The sequence below is a fragment of the Tachyglossus aculeatus genome, chromosome 21 (genome assembly GCF_015852505.1).
Source record: "Tachyglossus aculeatus isolate mTacAcu1 chromosome 21, mTacAcu1.pri, whole genome shotgun sequence".
In the NCBI taxonomy this organism is placed as follows: Eukaryota; Metazoa; Chordata; class Mammalia; order Monotremata; family Tachyglossidae; genus Tachyglossus; species Tachyglossus aculeatus.
In genome coordinates this window covers 17,586,709-17,602,529 of record NC_052086.1, presented here as the reverse complement: position 1 = coordinate 17,602,529, position 15,821 = coordinate 17,586,709, and the positions used below count along the sequence as shown (strand labels likewise).

The 15,821-nt window shown below is 47.7% G+C and overlaps 1 protein-coding gene across 3 annotated transcripts in view; it reads left to right on the top strand.

The window, feature by feature from the left end:
- PISD (phosphatidylserine decarboxylase) overlaps window positions 1–15,821 on the top strand; it is a 54,782-nt gene that overhangs the window by 26,193 nt on the left and 12,768 nt on the right. For 2 of the 3 annotated variants that reach the window (XR_005455340.1, XM_038762513.1), the window contains exons 2-3: window positions 9,705–9,888; window positions 15,122–15,284. The exons of the other annotated variant lie outside the window; for it this stretch is intronic. Coding sequence is in view for 1 of the 2 variants with exons in the window: in XM_038762513.1 (XP_038618441.1) it covers window positions 9,705–9,888; window positions 15,122–15,284 (347 nt within the window). In the remaining variant the exon portion in view is untranslated. The remainder of the gene's footprint in view (window positions 1–9,704; window positions 9,889–15,121; window positions 15,285–15,821) is intronic. 3 annotated transcript variants of the gene reach the window in all.

Genomic DNA, 15,821 nt, shown 5'->3' with positions numbered 1-15,821 from the left:
GCGCTCAATAAATACGGTTGATTGATTGATTTTGTTTTGTTGTCTGTCTCCCCCTTCTAGACTGTGAGCCCATTGTCGGGTAGGGACCGTCTCTATATGTTGCCAACTTGTACTTCCCAAGCGCTTAGTACAGTGCTCTGCACACAGTAAGCGCTCAATAAATACGACTGATTGATTGATTGATTTTATTTTGTTGTCTGTCTCCCCCTTGTAGACTGTGAGCCCATTGTTGGGTAGGGACCGTCTCTATATGTTGCCAACTTGTACTTCCCAAGCGCTTAGTACAGTGCTCTGCACACAGTAAGCGCTCAATAAATACGATTGAATGAATGAATGAATGTGTCAAGCACTATTCTAAGTGCTAGGGTATATACGAGTTTATCACTTGTAGACAGGTGATTGAGGACTGCAGGGATAGAAAGTGATGTAATAATTGTGGTATTTGTTAAGCACTTACCATGTGCCAGGCATTGTACTAGGCGCCCGGGGTAGAGATGAGCTAATCAGGTTGGACACGGTCCTTGTCCCACATGGGGCTCACAGTCTCAATCCCCATTTTGTGAATGAGGTAACTGAGGTGGAGAAATGAAGTGACTTGACCAAGGTCACACAGCAGACAAGTGTTGGAGCCGGGATTAGAACTCAGGTCCTTGCCACTTCCAGGCCTGTGCTCTATCCACTAGACCACGCTCCAACTGGGGAGATGGTTACAGGGGTGAAGGTGAAAATAAGTGTGTATAGAGGAGATGGTATAGTGATGGCTTTATAGAGCCCCCTCGTCCCGCTCTCCATCCCCCCCATCTTACCTCCTTCCCTTCCCACAGCACCTGTATATATGTTTGTACATATTTATTACTCTATTTATTTATTTATTTTACTTGTACCTATCTATTCTATTTATTTTATTTTGTTAGTATGTTTGGCTTTGTTCTCCGTCTCCCCCTTTTAGACTGTGAGCCCACTGCTTGGTAGGGACTGTCTCTATATGTTGCCAACTTGTACTTCCCAAGCGCTTAGTACAGTGCTCTGCACACAGTAAGCGCTCAATAAATACAATTGATTGATTGATTTAAAGCCAGTACGTTGAAGGCCCGGATCGTGTATTTGATTCAAAAATTTAAGAAGGGACTTGCCATGGTTAAATTAGTTCATGTGGTGGTTTGCTGTGGCTGCAGCACTGTGGATTGATAGAGTAAAATTGAAGGGGAAAGAGATTGGAAATGGAGAGTCCAGTGAGGAAAGATTTTAAGCCAAGGACTAGTTAGTGGATGTTCCCTATTTATTCCCTAATTGCCTCCATCGCATATTTCCCCCTCCCTAAGCTTTGAGGAGGAAATAAAATATTATCTTTGTAAACAGTTACCTCATCTCTAAGGATTTAAGAGAGTTAAATATAAGATTTTACTTATTTTAAGATGGGTTCCCTGGTTTGTTCCTCTCTTTCCCTCATCCACTTAGGTCATTTTGATCATTTCAATAGGACTCCATCAAGCTATCAATAAGTATTCCGTTTCCCGGGGGTATCTCATTTAGGGCTGGGAATGGCTGATTTAGGCTTCCAAACCCCTGAAAATGAGTTTGCTGTTTTACAAACTCTGGGAAGTGCCAGAGAGGAGTCTGGGGGAAGTGGAAGGAGATGACATCATGGGCTTAGTCCTCAGTTTCTTTCAGTTTTCCCTCCCTCGTCTCCTCCTCTTAAAGGGGAAAGGGTCGGTCGTAGCTCTGAGAATGAAGCCTCTTTGGGTTCGGGCAGACTTGTAGTGGGGCGTCTTTAACGATCTCCACCCTACCCCCATTCCAGAGCCTGAATGGTTGAAATACAAGCTGGACATAGAGGTTTCCTTATTGTGCAAGCTTCTTAAGCCAACAGCCTAGGAAAGCCGGGACCGAGAACCGCTGGAAGAACGGATCGGAGAAGCCGGTCTCCTGGAATCTTCTCTCCGAGGGTGTAGAGGCTGCCCCTGATCATCAGTAGCTGCAGGTGAAATAAAGGCAATTATGGGGAGGAATGAAACCAGAATATTCGTTTAAACTCAACTTTGAGGAATGATTTCTGGTGGGCTGCTTTCGCTCGGCCCAGGCTCGGTTTCCATCTTACCATTTCTAGCGTCCTCATCGGTTAGAAAATGATGCGTAGGTTCTCTGGACCCGGCTAGAACCAGAGTCCCGCGGCTCAGAATTGCGGAAGGAATTTATTTTTGGCTTCTCCGGTAATCAAGATTGATTACCGAGCCACAGTGTGGGTTGGAGCTACGAACAGAGGCGGGCGAGAGCCACTCATTTTTAATTCATCCCCAGTTTATTTGTTAAGGATGGTGAAGAAACATTACCGAGCCACAGTGTGGGTTGGAGCTTCGAACAGAGGCGGGCGAGAGCCACTCATTTTAAATTCATCCCCAGTTTATTTGTTAAGGATGGTGAAGAAACACGGAAATTGATGGCGTACATCTGTCACTTAAATGTAATTTTGCACATTCCAGAGAAGTTTGGGAGATGGATGAGGGTGGTTAGAAGTCTTTCTCTACCAGTCGGGGGTGAGGGGAGCGAGGGAGGGAAAGAGGTATTTGAGGCCAGAGTTGGGACCCTGACAAAGTTTCCTTCATCCCTATTTGCTTGTCAGACACATGGCTGAGCGGTGGTGACGAAGAGGGTGGGGCGGTCGTCTCAGAAGTTTTAAAAACCGTTTTTCTGAAGCCCGTTGCCGAAGAGGAGGGCCTACATTTTCCTGGGGCTCCTTTTTTCCCCCGCTGCTGCCTGGCAGCGTAGATGACGAGAATGCAAAATTCTAGTTTCCTTTTTGTAAAATCGAGGGGCTCAATGGGGAATCATTCCATCATTTTTGTAGATGACGAGAATGCGAAATTCTAGTTTCCTATTTGTAGAATCAAGGGGCTCAATGGGGATTCATTCCAAAACCCACTCCTTATTTTGCTCCTAGGTAAAGGGAATCCAATTGTTCAGACCCCTGCTTGATGCATCCTTGCCATTTTTTAAGTCTATTTACAGCTCAGGAAACAGAAAATGCTTAGCAAGTTGTGGGTTTTTGTTCTTCCTTCTAAAATGGAAGAACAAAAGCCGGCAGTTAACCCCGACTTTTACCAGTGAGTCAGGATTTCCCTTCCCACCCCGGGGGAAGCAGCATCTCCAAATTCAAGGTATATGTGAAACAGCCCATGCTGTTGGGACTGTAATAAGTTGTGAATAACTTTTTTTTTATTTCTACAGTTATTCAGCTTTCTAGACAGCAGTGTCAGTGTCTTCCTGAGGCCGAAGATTTGTTTTGGTTAGTTATATTCTCCCCCAAATCCACTTTAAAAAATTACAAGCAGTATGGAACTCTACACAATTCTCCTCTTGAGAGTTGAGTTTGATTGAGATGAGTAATCAGATAAGTAGTGCTCTGCTAAGTCTTCAGAGGAAGAGTTGGGCTATTCCTTGATGACTTCCAAGTGCCTTTTCCAAATCTGAATTGCCAAATGACTTGCTGCCTTGTCAGCTGGGGATGTTTGCTATTCCTGTGCTGCTGTTAAACCTCTGCTGTTTCCCTCCAGGGCTAGCCAATTTTAGTGGTAGTAGTTGGTGAATCAGTCATCCTATGCTTTAATTATCTACCCTAGGGGTGCTGAGGCTTTACTTCGATTGGGACTGGGGGGAGAAAAACCCCAGTTGAAAGGTTCTTTGGGTTTTGAGCAAAGCATAGAGGTACAGTTAGACCTTGATATCTGTCAGATTCCCCCAGCCAGTTGTCTTAGGCAATAGGAATCCCAGGATTTATCCATTCCAGTTGATTGTCGGGTAGGTTGAGGTGCCTCCATTTGGGATTTTCGACTTGCACTGAGGGCAATAGTCATCATTTACACCGTTACAAACCTGAATGCAGGAAATATTCAAGAAAGAGGTGAAGCACGCTATAGGGCTTACAACTGACTCCCTGATAGAGGATCAGTGCCATTGCGGTTGCACTGGGTGGGGGGGGGGGTCTTTTCCTGTTTCCTCTTCACTGGGTGCTTTGAACCTTAAAAAACAAAAAAAAAAGTCCCTAACCCAGCATGGGAGTGCATTGTACAAGGCCAACGTGCCATATTGTTTCTGGCTGGGAGTAGGGTAGCCTCGTGATTTTAAATCTGCTACTCCAGTGTACAGAATCACGGCACATTGGTCTTGGTCTCCAGTTGCCCACTTTGGGGACTCTTGCATCCTCTTTGAGACAGGGCCTAGGGCAAGGATAGAAGAAAGGTGATTTGTGACCAGTAAAGATACTTCGCTGATGAATGAACTTTTTAGTATTATTAGATCATCAGCCACACTTTTTACCCTTAGAACTTACTGTTGCTTTCCTTCCCCTAAAATGGATCTAGACAGGGACAAAGGGGAACTTGGTGACCAGCCCTCCAAGATTGGCAATCTAAATCTATATTGGTCTCAGAGGTGAGTTTCCTTTCACACCTTGGGTCTGGGCCTGGATGAACCAGATGTTAGCTTCTCTTTCCTCTGTGGCAAAAGACGTACAGCAGGTGGGCCCAGGAACCCACTAGGACACTTGCTTTCCTCTGTTCTGCCTCAGAACCTGGGAGAAGAGTTGGGCAAAAGGAGGCTCAATAGTAATAATAATTATAATGATTGTGGTATCTGTTCAGTGCTATGTGCCTTGCTAAGCGCTGGGGTGGATACAGGTGAATCAGGTTGGACACAGTCCTTGGGCTCACACACCTGGGGCTCAGTCTCATTCCCATTTTCCAGATGAGGGAACTGAGGCCCAGAGAAGTGAAGTGATTTGCCCGAGGTCACACAGCAGACAAGTGGCAGAGCCAGGATTAGGACCCATGACCTTCTGGCTCCCAGTCCCTTGCTCTAGGCACTAGGCCACGCCAGGTTTTAGCATCTTTCACTCTGGCGTTTCCTTACAGAATTTATGTAGTGCTGAGATTTTGGTACTGTGGGATTGTGCCTGAAAGAGACTCACTATATCCAGTGGGCAGATCCCTAATGGACCTAAAAAACAAAACCAAAAAAACCCAGCCCTACTCACGACTGCCACCCAAGCCTTGAACCAAAAGGCGTGAGGTTTGTTAAGCGGCATCAGAGAAGCAGCGTGGCTCAGTGGAAAGAGTCAGAGGTCATGGGTTTAAAGTCTGGCTCCGCCACTTGCCAGCTGTGTGACTTTGGGCAAGTCACTTCACTTCTCTGTGCCTCAGTTACCTCATCTGGAAAATGTCTTAATCCTGTGACCACACATAGGACAACCCTGAATACCTTCTAACCCCCCAGTGCTTAGAACACTGCTTGACACATACTAAGTGCTTAACAAATACCAACATTATGATGATTATTATTATTATTATTAGAGAACAGGAGGAAGATCCTCTGCTCCACCCCATCAAGAATCAGTTGGCTCTCTGCTGCCTTTTATGACTGGAATTTCGCAGTTTCATGTACAGTGGGAAGTGGAGGAGGAAGGAAAGTTAGAGGGGTTAAGCAATCCTCCATTTGCTGAATATGCCGCTGGGGAGAGAGCAGGAAAATCCCAGATTCTGGTTCCAAATTCCGTTTGTTAAACATCTGACGGTACATCTCTTCTCCCCCTCGTCTCCTAGAGATTGTCTGTGCGGCAGCTGTCCGTGTGTGTTTGCGTGTCACTGTATAAACAGGTATCTGCGGGAGGAGGCGCAGGCTCATCTCTATGCTAATACCCAGGTATTTGAGTTTTTGAAAATGCAATGAGGTCGGTAGCATGCAGCCTTCTTAGGGTGTGATGCCTGATCAGGAGGAGGGGCAACTTCTCTGGAAATGAGTAAGTGCAGCAAATAGGATGGGGCCACAGCAGATCCTGTGATTGTCCCTGAGGAGTGGCAGTAATGCCTAGGCTTCCCCCTCCAATTCCCTCAAGCCTCTCCATGTTTTCCTTTCATTTCCTTGCACTCTCCAAACCCCGCATCCTACAGCACACACTCCTCTTCATTCTCAGTGAAACCGGAGCTGAATCCCCGATCTCTAGGGCAGTGCTCAAAATAAGGAGTGACTGAGCCATAAACTCACCTTGGGACCCTAGAGAACATAACCACTTAACGTTTCTCAGGCCAGGATAGAGGTGTGAGCCAGGAGCTTTAGGAAGTCAGTCCCCGTGGATGCTGGACTGGGACGAGTCAGAGAAAGATGCTCCTGGGCTTATCTCCGGCCCTGATTGCTGATTCTACCCCCTCCTCATTGCTGGTCCATGGCCATTTTCCTTTTCTCTCGCCCCATCGGTGTGGAGACTTGAAATTCAAATATTACAGTGGGTCTCAGACCAATTTTAATAATGAAGGCAGGAACAAAGATCTATCAGGTAGAGCCAAAGTGGCAAGTTAACACTGGAGAGCTGGTTGGGTGGGTCTTGTGGACTGGCGGTCAAGGAGAATAAAGGATGGGTAAAGCGTGATGATCCGTCATCCAGGACCAAGAGAAGCTTGGAATCTTCCCCTCCAGAAGGGTCAGATTCCAGCTGGGATACCCCAGAGGAAAGGAATCTCAATTCTAGGGAAAAGCCGTGAGGAGCCTTGATTGTGTTTATGTGATGTGATCGTAGTTGAGGTACTGTAGGCGCATTAAGAAGGGAAACGGGCATATACCATTAAAGCACTCCTGATTTTCTGTGCATCTGATTAGGAGTCAGCTCATCAACATTGTATAAGCTTTAAAATGAATATAGAACCGAATAGATCTTCCCAGGTTAACTGTGACTTAGGTAACACGTGACCTAAGCAAGAGGGATTTCTTGTTTTTGGGTCTAAGTGGAATGATATAGCTCTAGTACCCCTCCTGAATTAGGGTTGATTTCCACTTCCCCATTTTACTAACCTTCCTTCTAAAATTGCAGTCCATCAATGGTATTTATTGAGGGCTTACTATATGCAGAGCACTGTACTAACTGTTTGAGAGAGTCTAATGCAAGGGAAGTAGCAGGCACGTCATTCCCTGCAGAAAACGAGTTTAGATTTGACAGGGCGAGGATCTCCGGATGTCTAATGCGGATCTAAAAAAAGGGAGCCACAAGCCCCAATGGAGCCTATTTCTATATATCTTGGAGAATAAGGACAGAAAATCAGCAGCTCTACCCTCCACCCAGTCTAGTTTCCCTCCCTTGGTGACCTGAGATTCTTTCTGGCAGTGGGGAATGGGGCGGGGGTATCTTTTGTCCACGGCTCTTCCGCTAAGGACTTTACATTCAGCTTCAATATTTTGGAGGTAAACGGAGAGTCACGTCCCTGTGTGGAACCCCAGTCTTGTCTGAGACGTGGAGTGAGTTGTGCATTTTTAGTCCCGTGTTGCTGAAAATGTGCAGAATGCGGTCCCGCCCCCCCCGCCCTATAATTTCTGGGGCGATCTAGGCATCTTCCTGACCCTGCCATTGATTTAATCAATCAATCAATCAATCAATTTAATCTGTTCCAAGCCTGGGCAGTGCAGGCCCACCCACCTATCCTGAGAAGCAGTGTGGCCTAGTGGCAAAAGCACAGGCTTAAAAGTCAGAGGACGTGGGTTCTAATCCCAACTCCGCCACTTGTCTGCTGTGTGACCTTGGGCAAGTCACTTCACTTCTCCGGGCCTATCTGTAAAATGGGGATTGAGACTGTGAGCCCCACATGGAGACAACCTGATTACCTTGTTTCAACTCCAGCACTTAGAACAGTGCTTGGCACATAGTGCTTAACAAATACCGTAATTATTACTTTCAGTGCTGTGAACATAGTAAGCGCTTAACAAATACCATCATTACTATTTTCAGCACTTAGTACTTGAAGCATTGTGGCTCAGTGGAAAGAGCCCAGCCTTGGGAGTCAGAGGTCATGGGTTCTCATGTCTAGACTGTGAGCCCGCTGTTGGGTAGGGATCGTCTCTATACGTTGCCAACTTGTACTTCCCAAGCGCTTAGTACAGTGCTCTGCACACAATAAGCGCTCAGTAAATACGATTGAACGAATGAGTGAATGTCGGCTCCGCCACTTGTCAGCCATGTGACAAGTCACTTCCCTTTTCTGGGCCTCGGTTACCTCACCTGTAAAATGGGGATGAAGACTGTGAGCCACATGTGGGACAACCTGATGACCATCATCATCATCCATCTGGCTGCCAAGGCAGCCCAGACCTGGGACAACCTGATGACCTTGTACCTCCCCGGTGGTTAGAACAGTGCTTGGCACATAGGAAGCGCTTAACAAATCCTATTATTATTATTATTATTATAGTAAGCGCTTAACAAAAAACATCATCATCATCCATCTGGCTGCCAAGGCAGCCCAGACCTGGGACAACCCTATGACCTTGTATCTCCCCGGCGGTTAGAACAGTGCTTGGCACATGGGAAGCGCTTAACAAATACCATTATTATTATTATTATTATAGTAAGCACTTAACAAAAACCATCATCATCATCATCCATCTGGCCACCAAGGCAGCCCAGACCTGGGACAACCTGATGACCTTGCATCTTCCCGGGGGTTAGAACAGTGCTTGGCACATAGGAAGCGCTTAACAAATCCCATCATCATTATTATTATTATTATTATAGTAAGCGCTTAACAAAAACCATCATCATCGTCCATCTGGCCGCCAAGGCAGCCCAGACCTGGGACAACCTGATGACCTTGTATCTCCCTGACGGTTAGAACAGTGCTTGGCACATAGGAAGTGCTTAACAAATACCATCATTATTATTATTATTATTATTATAGTAAGTGCTTAACAAAAATCATCATCACTGGAATGCCCTCCCTCTGCCCATCCGCCAAGCTAGCTCTCTTCCTCCTCCTCCAGGAAGCCTTCCCAGACTGAGCCCCTTCCTTCCTCTCCCCCTCGTCCCCCCTCCATCCCCCCATCTTACCTCCTTCCCTTCCCCACAGCACCTGTATATATGCATATATGTTTGTACATATTTATTCCTCTATTTTACTTGTACATATCTATTCTATTTATTTTATTTTGTTAGTATGTTTGGTTTTGTTCTCCGTCTCCCCGTTTTAGACTGTGAGCCCACTGTTGGGCATCATCATCATCATCAATCGTATTTATTGAGCGCTTACTATGTGCAGAGCACTGTACTAAGCGCTTGGGAAGTACAAATTGGCAACACACAGAGACAGTCCCTACCCAACAGCGGGCTCACAGTCTAAAAGGGGGGGACAGGGAACAAAACCAAACATATTAACAAAATAAAATAAATAGAATAGATATGTACAAGTAAAATAGAGTAAAAAATATGTACAAACATATATACAGGTGCTGTGGGGAAGGGAAGGAGGTAAGATGGGGGGGATGGAGAGGGAGAGAGGAAGGAAGGGGCTCAGTCTGGGAAGGCCTCCTGGAGGAGGTGAGGGAGGGCAGGGACTGTCTCTGTGTGTTGCCTGTACTTCCCAAGCGCTTAGTACAGTGCTCTGATGATGATGATCTGGCCGCCAAGGCAGGCCATCCCTGATGGAGCTGCGGCTGCTGCAGTGCAGACTCCAAGCTGGGAATTGCTTCTCATCCCTCCCCCTCCTCCTGCTCCTGCTCCTTCCCCTCCTCCTCCCCTTCCCCTCGCCGGGCCTCAGCTGGGCTCCGGGGACTATCGCACCGCAGCCCTTCCCGTAATAGACGCCCCCGGGCGAGGTGGGGTTTTGGCGGGCAGGCAATCCCCGCCCACCCGGGCCTCCGCCGGTGACCCGGCCGCCTGTGTGTTTGCAATATAGCCCGGGAGCCGAGCCTCGGGGGCCTCACCATCAAACCACCGCCGGGAGCGGGAAGAGCCGGGAATTCGGGAGCTGAATCCGGGAGCCGGCCGCTTGGCCCCGAGCCGGAGGGGGAAGGGGCCGAGAAACCCACCATGTGTCAATCCAACAGCCCGCCGGGCCCCGACCTGCACGCAGGGAAATGGTGAGATGCCGTCGGGGTTTTTCTTTTGTATCTAACCCTCCCCCCCCAATTGCTACAACCTCCGCAAAGTTTACCGTTCCCCGGCCGCGCCCGGGGAAGGGCAGCAGCTGGCCAGGGGAGGAGGAGGAGGAAGAAAGAGGAGGAGGAGGAGAGGCTCTTTCAGGTACCGGGCCCGGGGTGCGGGCCTCTGCGGGCTGGGGAGGGGGATGGAGGAGCCCCAGGGCCCCCCGCCAAGCCTTTGTTGGGCCTAAGGACAGTCAACCCCCTTAGGGGCCCGATGGGGAGACGCTTGCTTAGGAGTAAAAAGGTTCCCGAAGGAAGGGCCTCTTGGGGAACCCCCCCCCCCCCGCCTCCTTCCTTAGGATCAATCAATCAATCGTATTTATTGAGCGCTTACTTGGTGCAGAGCACTGTACTAAGCGCTTTGGCAACATATAGAGACAGTCCCTACCCAACAGTGGGAACCCCCCCCCCCCCCGCCTCCTTCCTTAGGATCAATCAATCGTATTTATTGAGCGCTTACTTGGTGCAGAGCACTGTGCTAAGCGCTTTGGCAACATATAGAGACAGTCCCTACCCAACAGTGGGCTCACAGGCTAAGAGGGGGAGACAGAGAACAAAACCAAACATGCTAACGAAATTAAATAGAATAGATATGTGCGAGTAAAATAGAGTAATAAATATGTACATAGGTGCTGTGGGGAAGGGAAGGAGGTAAGATGGGGATGGGGGGGGAGAGGAAGGAAGGGGCTCAGTGTGGGAAGGCCTCCTGGAGGAGGTGAGCTCTCGGTAGGGCCTTGAAGGGAGGAAGAGAGTGAGCTTGGCGGATGGGCAGAGGGAGGGCATTCCAGGCCCGGGGGAGGACGAGGGCCGGGGGGTCGAGGTTCTTCCTCCCTTCAAGGCCCTACTGGGAGCTCACCTCCTCCAGGAGGCCTTCCCAGACTGAGCCCCTTCCTTCCTCTCCCGCTCGTCCCCCTCTCCATCCCTCCATCTTACCTCCTTCCCTTCCCCACAGCACCTGTATATATGTATATATGTTTGTACATATTTATCACTCTATTTATTTATTTTGCTTGTGCATATCTATTCTATTTATTTTATTTTGTTAGTATGTTTGGTTTTGTCTCCCCCTTTCAGACTGTGAGCCCACTGTTGGGTAGGGACTGTATATGTTGCCAACTTGGACTTCCCAAGCGCTTAGTACAGTGCCCTGCACACAGTAAGCGCTCAATAAATACGATTGATGATGATGACGATGCAAGGCCTGGAGTGGGGGGGGGGCAACCCCCCTCTGAGGGTGGTCCCCAGCCGGGGCCGAGCCCTGGGGGGGGGGATTTGGAACAAGGAGGCAGGATGCAGCTCTGCGGGGATTGGTCCGTTATCTTCTGCAGTGAAGAGGGAACCTCGGAGAAGAAGCCCTCCCTTTTCCTTTCCCCCCCCTTTCCAGCCTGTTACCAGGTGGTCTGCCCACCCCCTAAGCCGTCCTCAGGCCCTTCAGGGGCAAAAGTGAGAGAAAATTCGTTAGAACAGAAACCCCGGACAAATCCTAGCATAAGAAACTGGTCACAGAGAAGCCTCAGCAGCTCCTGACTCCATCTTTTTTTTTTTCCCTCTCTCTCTTTCCCCTGGGGCGAGAGCAGCCGGCGGAGCAGGGCTGTCAGACCCTAGCTTTACTGCTCCGTAAATTAATCAATCAATCGTATTTATTGAGCGCTTACTGTGTGCAGAGCACTGGACTAAGCGCTTGGGAAGTACAAGTTGGCAACATATAGAGACAGTCCCTACCCGACAGTGGGCTCACAGTCTAGAAGGAGGAGTCAGAGAACAAAACATATTAACAAAATAAAATAAATAGAATAGAACCTGATCACCTTGTAACCTCCCCAGCGCATAGAAAAGCGCCCTGCACATAGTAAGCGCTCAACAAATACCACCATTATTATTTATGATTATTATTCTCTGTGCCTAAGTTCCGTAGGGGTATTTGCTGAGTGCACAGCCCTGTACTAAGCCCTTGGGAGAGTCCAATATAACTGATAAATTAATCAGTCAATCTATCAAACGTATTTTATTGAGCACTTACTGTGTGCAGAGCACTGTACTAAGCGCTTGGGAAGTACAAGTTGGCAACATATAGAGACAGTCCCTACCCAACAGTGGGCTCACAGCCTAAAAGGGGGAGACAGAGAGCAAAACCAAACATACTAACAAAATAAAATAAATAGAAAAGATATGTACAAGTAAAATAAATAGAGTAATAAATATGTACAGACATATATACATATATACAGGTGCTGTGGGGAAGGGAAGGAGGTAATTGTATTTATTGAGCGCTTACTGTGTGCAGAGCACTGTACTAAGCGCTTGGGAAGTACAAGTTGGCAACATATAGAGACAGTCCCTACCCAACAGTGGGCTCACAGTCTAAAAGGGGGAGACAGAGAACAAAACCAAACATACTAACAAAATAAAATAAATAGAATAGATATGTACAAGTAAAATAGAGTAATAAATATGTACAGACATATATACAGGTGCTGTGGGGAAGGGAAGGAGGTAATCAATCAATCAATCGTATTTATTGAGCGCTTACTGTGTGCAGAGCACTGTACTAAGCGCTTGGGAAGTCCAAGTTGGCAACATATAGAGACAGTCCCCACCCAACAGTGGGCTCACAGTCTAAAAGGGGGAGACAGAGAACAAAACCAAACATACTAACAAAATAAAATAGAATAGATATGTACAAGTAAAATAGAGTAATAAATATGTACAGACATATATACAGGTGCTGTGGGGAAGAGAAGGAGGTAAGATGGGGGGGATGGAGAGGGTGACGAGATGGAGAGGAAGGAAGGGGCTCAGTCTGGGAAGGCCTTTCTGTGTCCTTCCCCCTCCCCACCCCACTCAATCCCTCGGTTTTGTTTATATATTTTTTCTACCTGAAGGGAGAGGGAGCATCAGGCTTTCTTGTGCTCACAAAATGCGGATTTTTCCCCTCTCCGTGGCTTTGGAGGAAGTACGGGAGGAAAACTCCAAATCCACAAATTCTGAGTTGCCGGCACTTCTGTTTTATTTCTCTTTGGTTCATTGGTTTTCCTCACCTTCTATCTTTGATCTGTTTCCCTGAGCGGGAGGTCGGCTCCACAGATCTGGCCCTTTGCATACAAATGGCTCCTCACCGCCCGGCGACCCCAGCCAGCCAGTCAGGAAATCCCTACCCCAGGGGGCCAGGAAAGAAAGCACAGTCACTCTGGCTGAAAAGCTTCAGCTTTTTCTCACCTTTTTTCCTGCCCCCATTCAGGCCCCAGCCCTGTGCCTTATTTCCTGTAGCAGTTTCATGTGACAGCCAATTGCCCCTTACCTGCCGTCAGGACGCATCCGTCTCTGCTAATGCCGCCTTTTCGTTACTCCCCAGGTTGTTCCTAGTTCTCGGAAAACAGTTTAGGGAAAAATCAAGTTTGCCCTCCCCGCAGAAATCTTTTTTAAACACAACTGTTTGCAGGGACAACTCGCACAGCTGCAGCTGACAAACCCACTTTGGTTACATGAGCTGTGTGGCACTCAGTGAGCCGAATTACACATGCTAAATAAATTGTGTTGGGGATTTTTAAAAAAATCAATACTGCAGCCTTCCTTAATTAGCTCCCTGTCTTCTGAACACTGACAGTCCCCAAAATGGCCCCGGACCGCCACAGTACAGTGCTTTGCCCACGGTAATCGCTCAATAAATACGATTAATTATAATAAGTGTAGAAAGTTGTAGAGGACTAGCTCGGCCTACTGGATAGAGCACGGGCCTGGGGGTCAGAAGGACCTGGGTTCTAATCCTGGATCCTCCATGTGCCTGCTGAGTGACTTTGAGCAAGTCACTTCACTTCTCTGTGCCTCAGTTACCTCATCTGTAGAATGGGGATTAAGACTGTGAGCCCCATGTGGGACAGGGACTGTCTCCAACCTGATTTGCTCATATCCAGCCCCAGCTCTTAGTACAGCGCCTGGCACATAGCGCTTAACAAATACCACAATTATTATTATTATTGTTTTCATACTCCTTTTCTTCAAGGGACTATAATAGTAATAATGATGATGGCATTTATTAAGCACTTATCATGTGCAAGGCACTGTTCTAAGTGCTGGGAAGGTTACAGGGTGATCAGGTTGTCCCACATGGGGTTCACAGTCTTAATCCCCATTTTACAGATGAGGTAACAGGCACAGAGAAGTGAAGTGACTTGCCCTAAATCACACAGCTGACAAGTGGTGGAGCAGGGATTTGAACCCATGACCTCTGACTCCAAAGCCTGTGCTCTTTTCACTGAACCACACCACTTCTCTATACTGTGGTGGTTTATAAGGACTCATTAGCGGCCATGACTAATCAATAGGCCCTGCCCTATTTACGGAATAGCTTAGTGCAGGGGCTGGGATTTAATTTCTACCTAGTTTTTTAATCCAGTTTTCAGTGTTCTTAATGATAGTGTTCCTTCCATTTATCAGAGGCTCCTTTTTGAAGTGCTTTCAGTGTTATTTTGATACCAAACTCTCATATGATCAGCAGTTGCGGGATGGCGGTCAACGCATTCTCTCCAGTCAAAACCCCACTGCTGGGTAGGGACTGTCTCTATATGTTACCAACTTGTACTTCCCAAGTGCTTAGTACAGTGCCCTGCACACAGTAAGCGCTCAATAAATACGATTGATGATATTTGAGAGAACCGCCGTAATAAAAATCTCCCACTCCCCGTATTTCTAGTCCACCTCCCAAGAAGCAGTTAGGAAGGACCCATACCATCATGAATTTGGAACTTAGGCAGTTTTCTGTTTCACTGTAGAGCCATGGGGGCATAAATAGTCAAGAAACAAGAGATTAAGACTCAAAATACTGGTTTTCCTCTTCTTTCCTGCTCCTCCAGGGCCTTTTTGCATTTTGGAGGGGCCGGCTACGCAGGCTGTGGTGCGCGTTGCCTTGGTTTTTCCCCTTTAGCCGGAGTCTCAGCGTTATATCTAACGGAAGGGCATCCTCAGGATGCACACTCCTCTGAGTACTAAATTCCTTTCACTTAAGTGCCAGTTTCAAGTGTGACTCTCCATTAATGTTTCTACGGCGAGAATTAGAGATGTGCTAGACCTGTCAAAGCAGGCTGCCCTGGAAGACCTGAGTTCGACAAGTGATTACCAAGCTGAGCCCACAGGCTGACCCTTACTGTGTGTATGTGTGTGTGTGATTCTACAGGTTGCAATTTCCCCAGCTGGCCCTGAGACGGAGGTTGGGCCAGCTAAGCTGTATGTCTAGGCCTGCCCTGAAACTCCGCTCCTGGCCTCTGACAATTCTCTATTACCTTCTGCCTTTCGGTGCATTTAAGCCTCTGAGCAGAGGATGGAGGCCTATGAGCAGGGTAAGTGTGCATCCAGGCCTCTGAGGGGCTTTCTTGCTCTTTTGCCTTTTGCAGGGGTGGGATTCTTTGCTCTGGCAGTGGGAAAACCGGCACTCGGGAGAGAAGTCCAAAGATAAGCTGACGGGCAGAGTTGTGAGCTTGGAATTACAGTAGATGGTCCTGTGTTCTCTCACTTTGTGAAGGGGGGGGGTGACCAGACCTTTAGAGGGGACAGTTTTGCCCCAGCCTGTGACTGGTAAGAACGGAACAATTCATTGATTGCATTGTGGCTCCTCTCCAGTTCGAAAGCACACGCATGTAGGGCACAGAATGACAATGCCCCTTTCTCCTAGTCCTCAGTCACCCAAACCCACATATCAGAGCTCCAGGCCATAAGAAGGGACTGCTCTATTACTTTTTCTCCTGAATCATTCATGCTGCTGATTTTTTTTTTACTGGAGTGGGATTGTGATGGCATTCCCAAAAGCTGGGTTTCCTAAGACATCAGTTGAACACTCCTTCTTAGCGGATTCCTCAGGGCTCTTGGTTGTCTGCCCT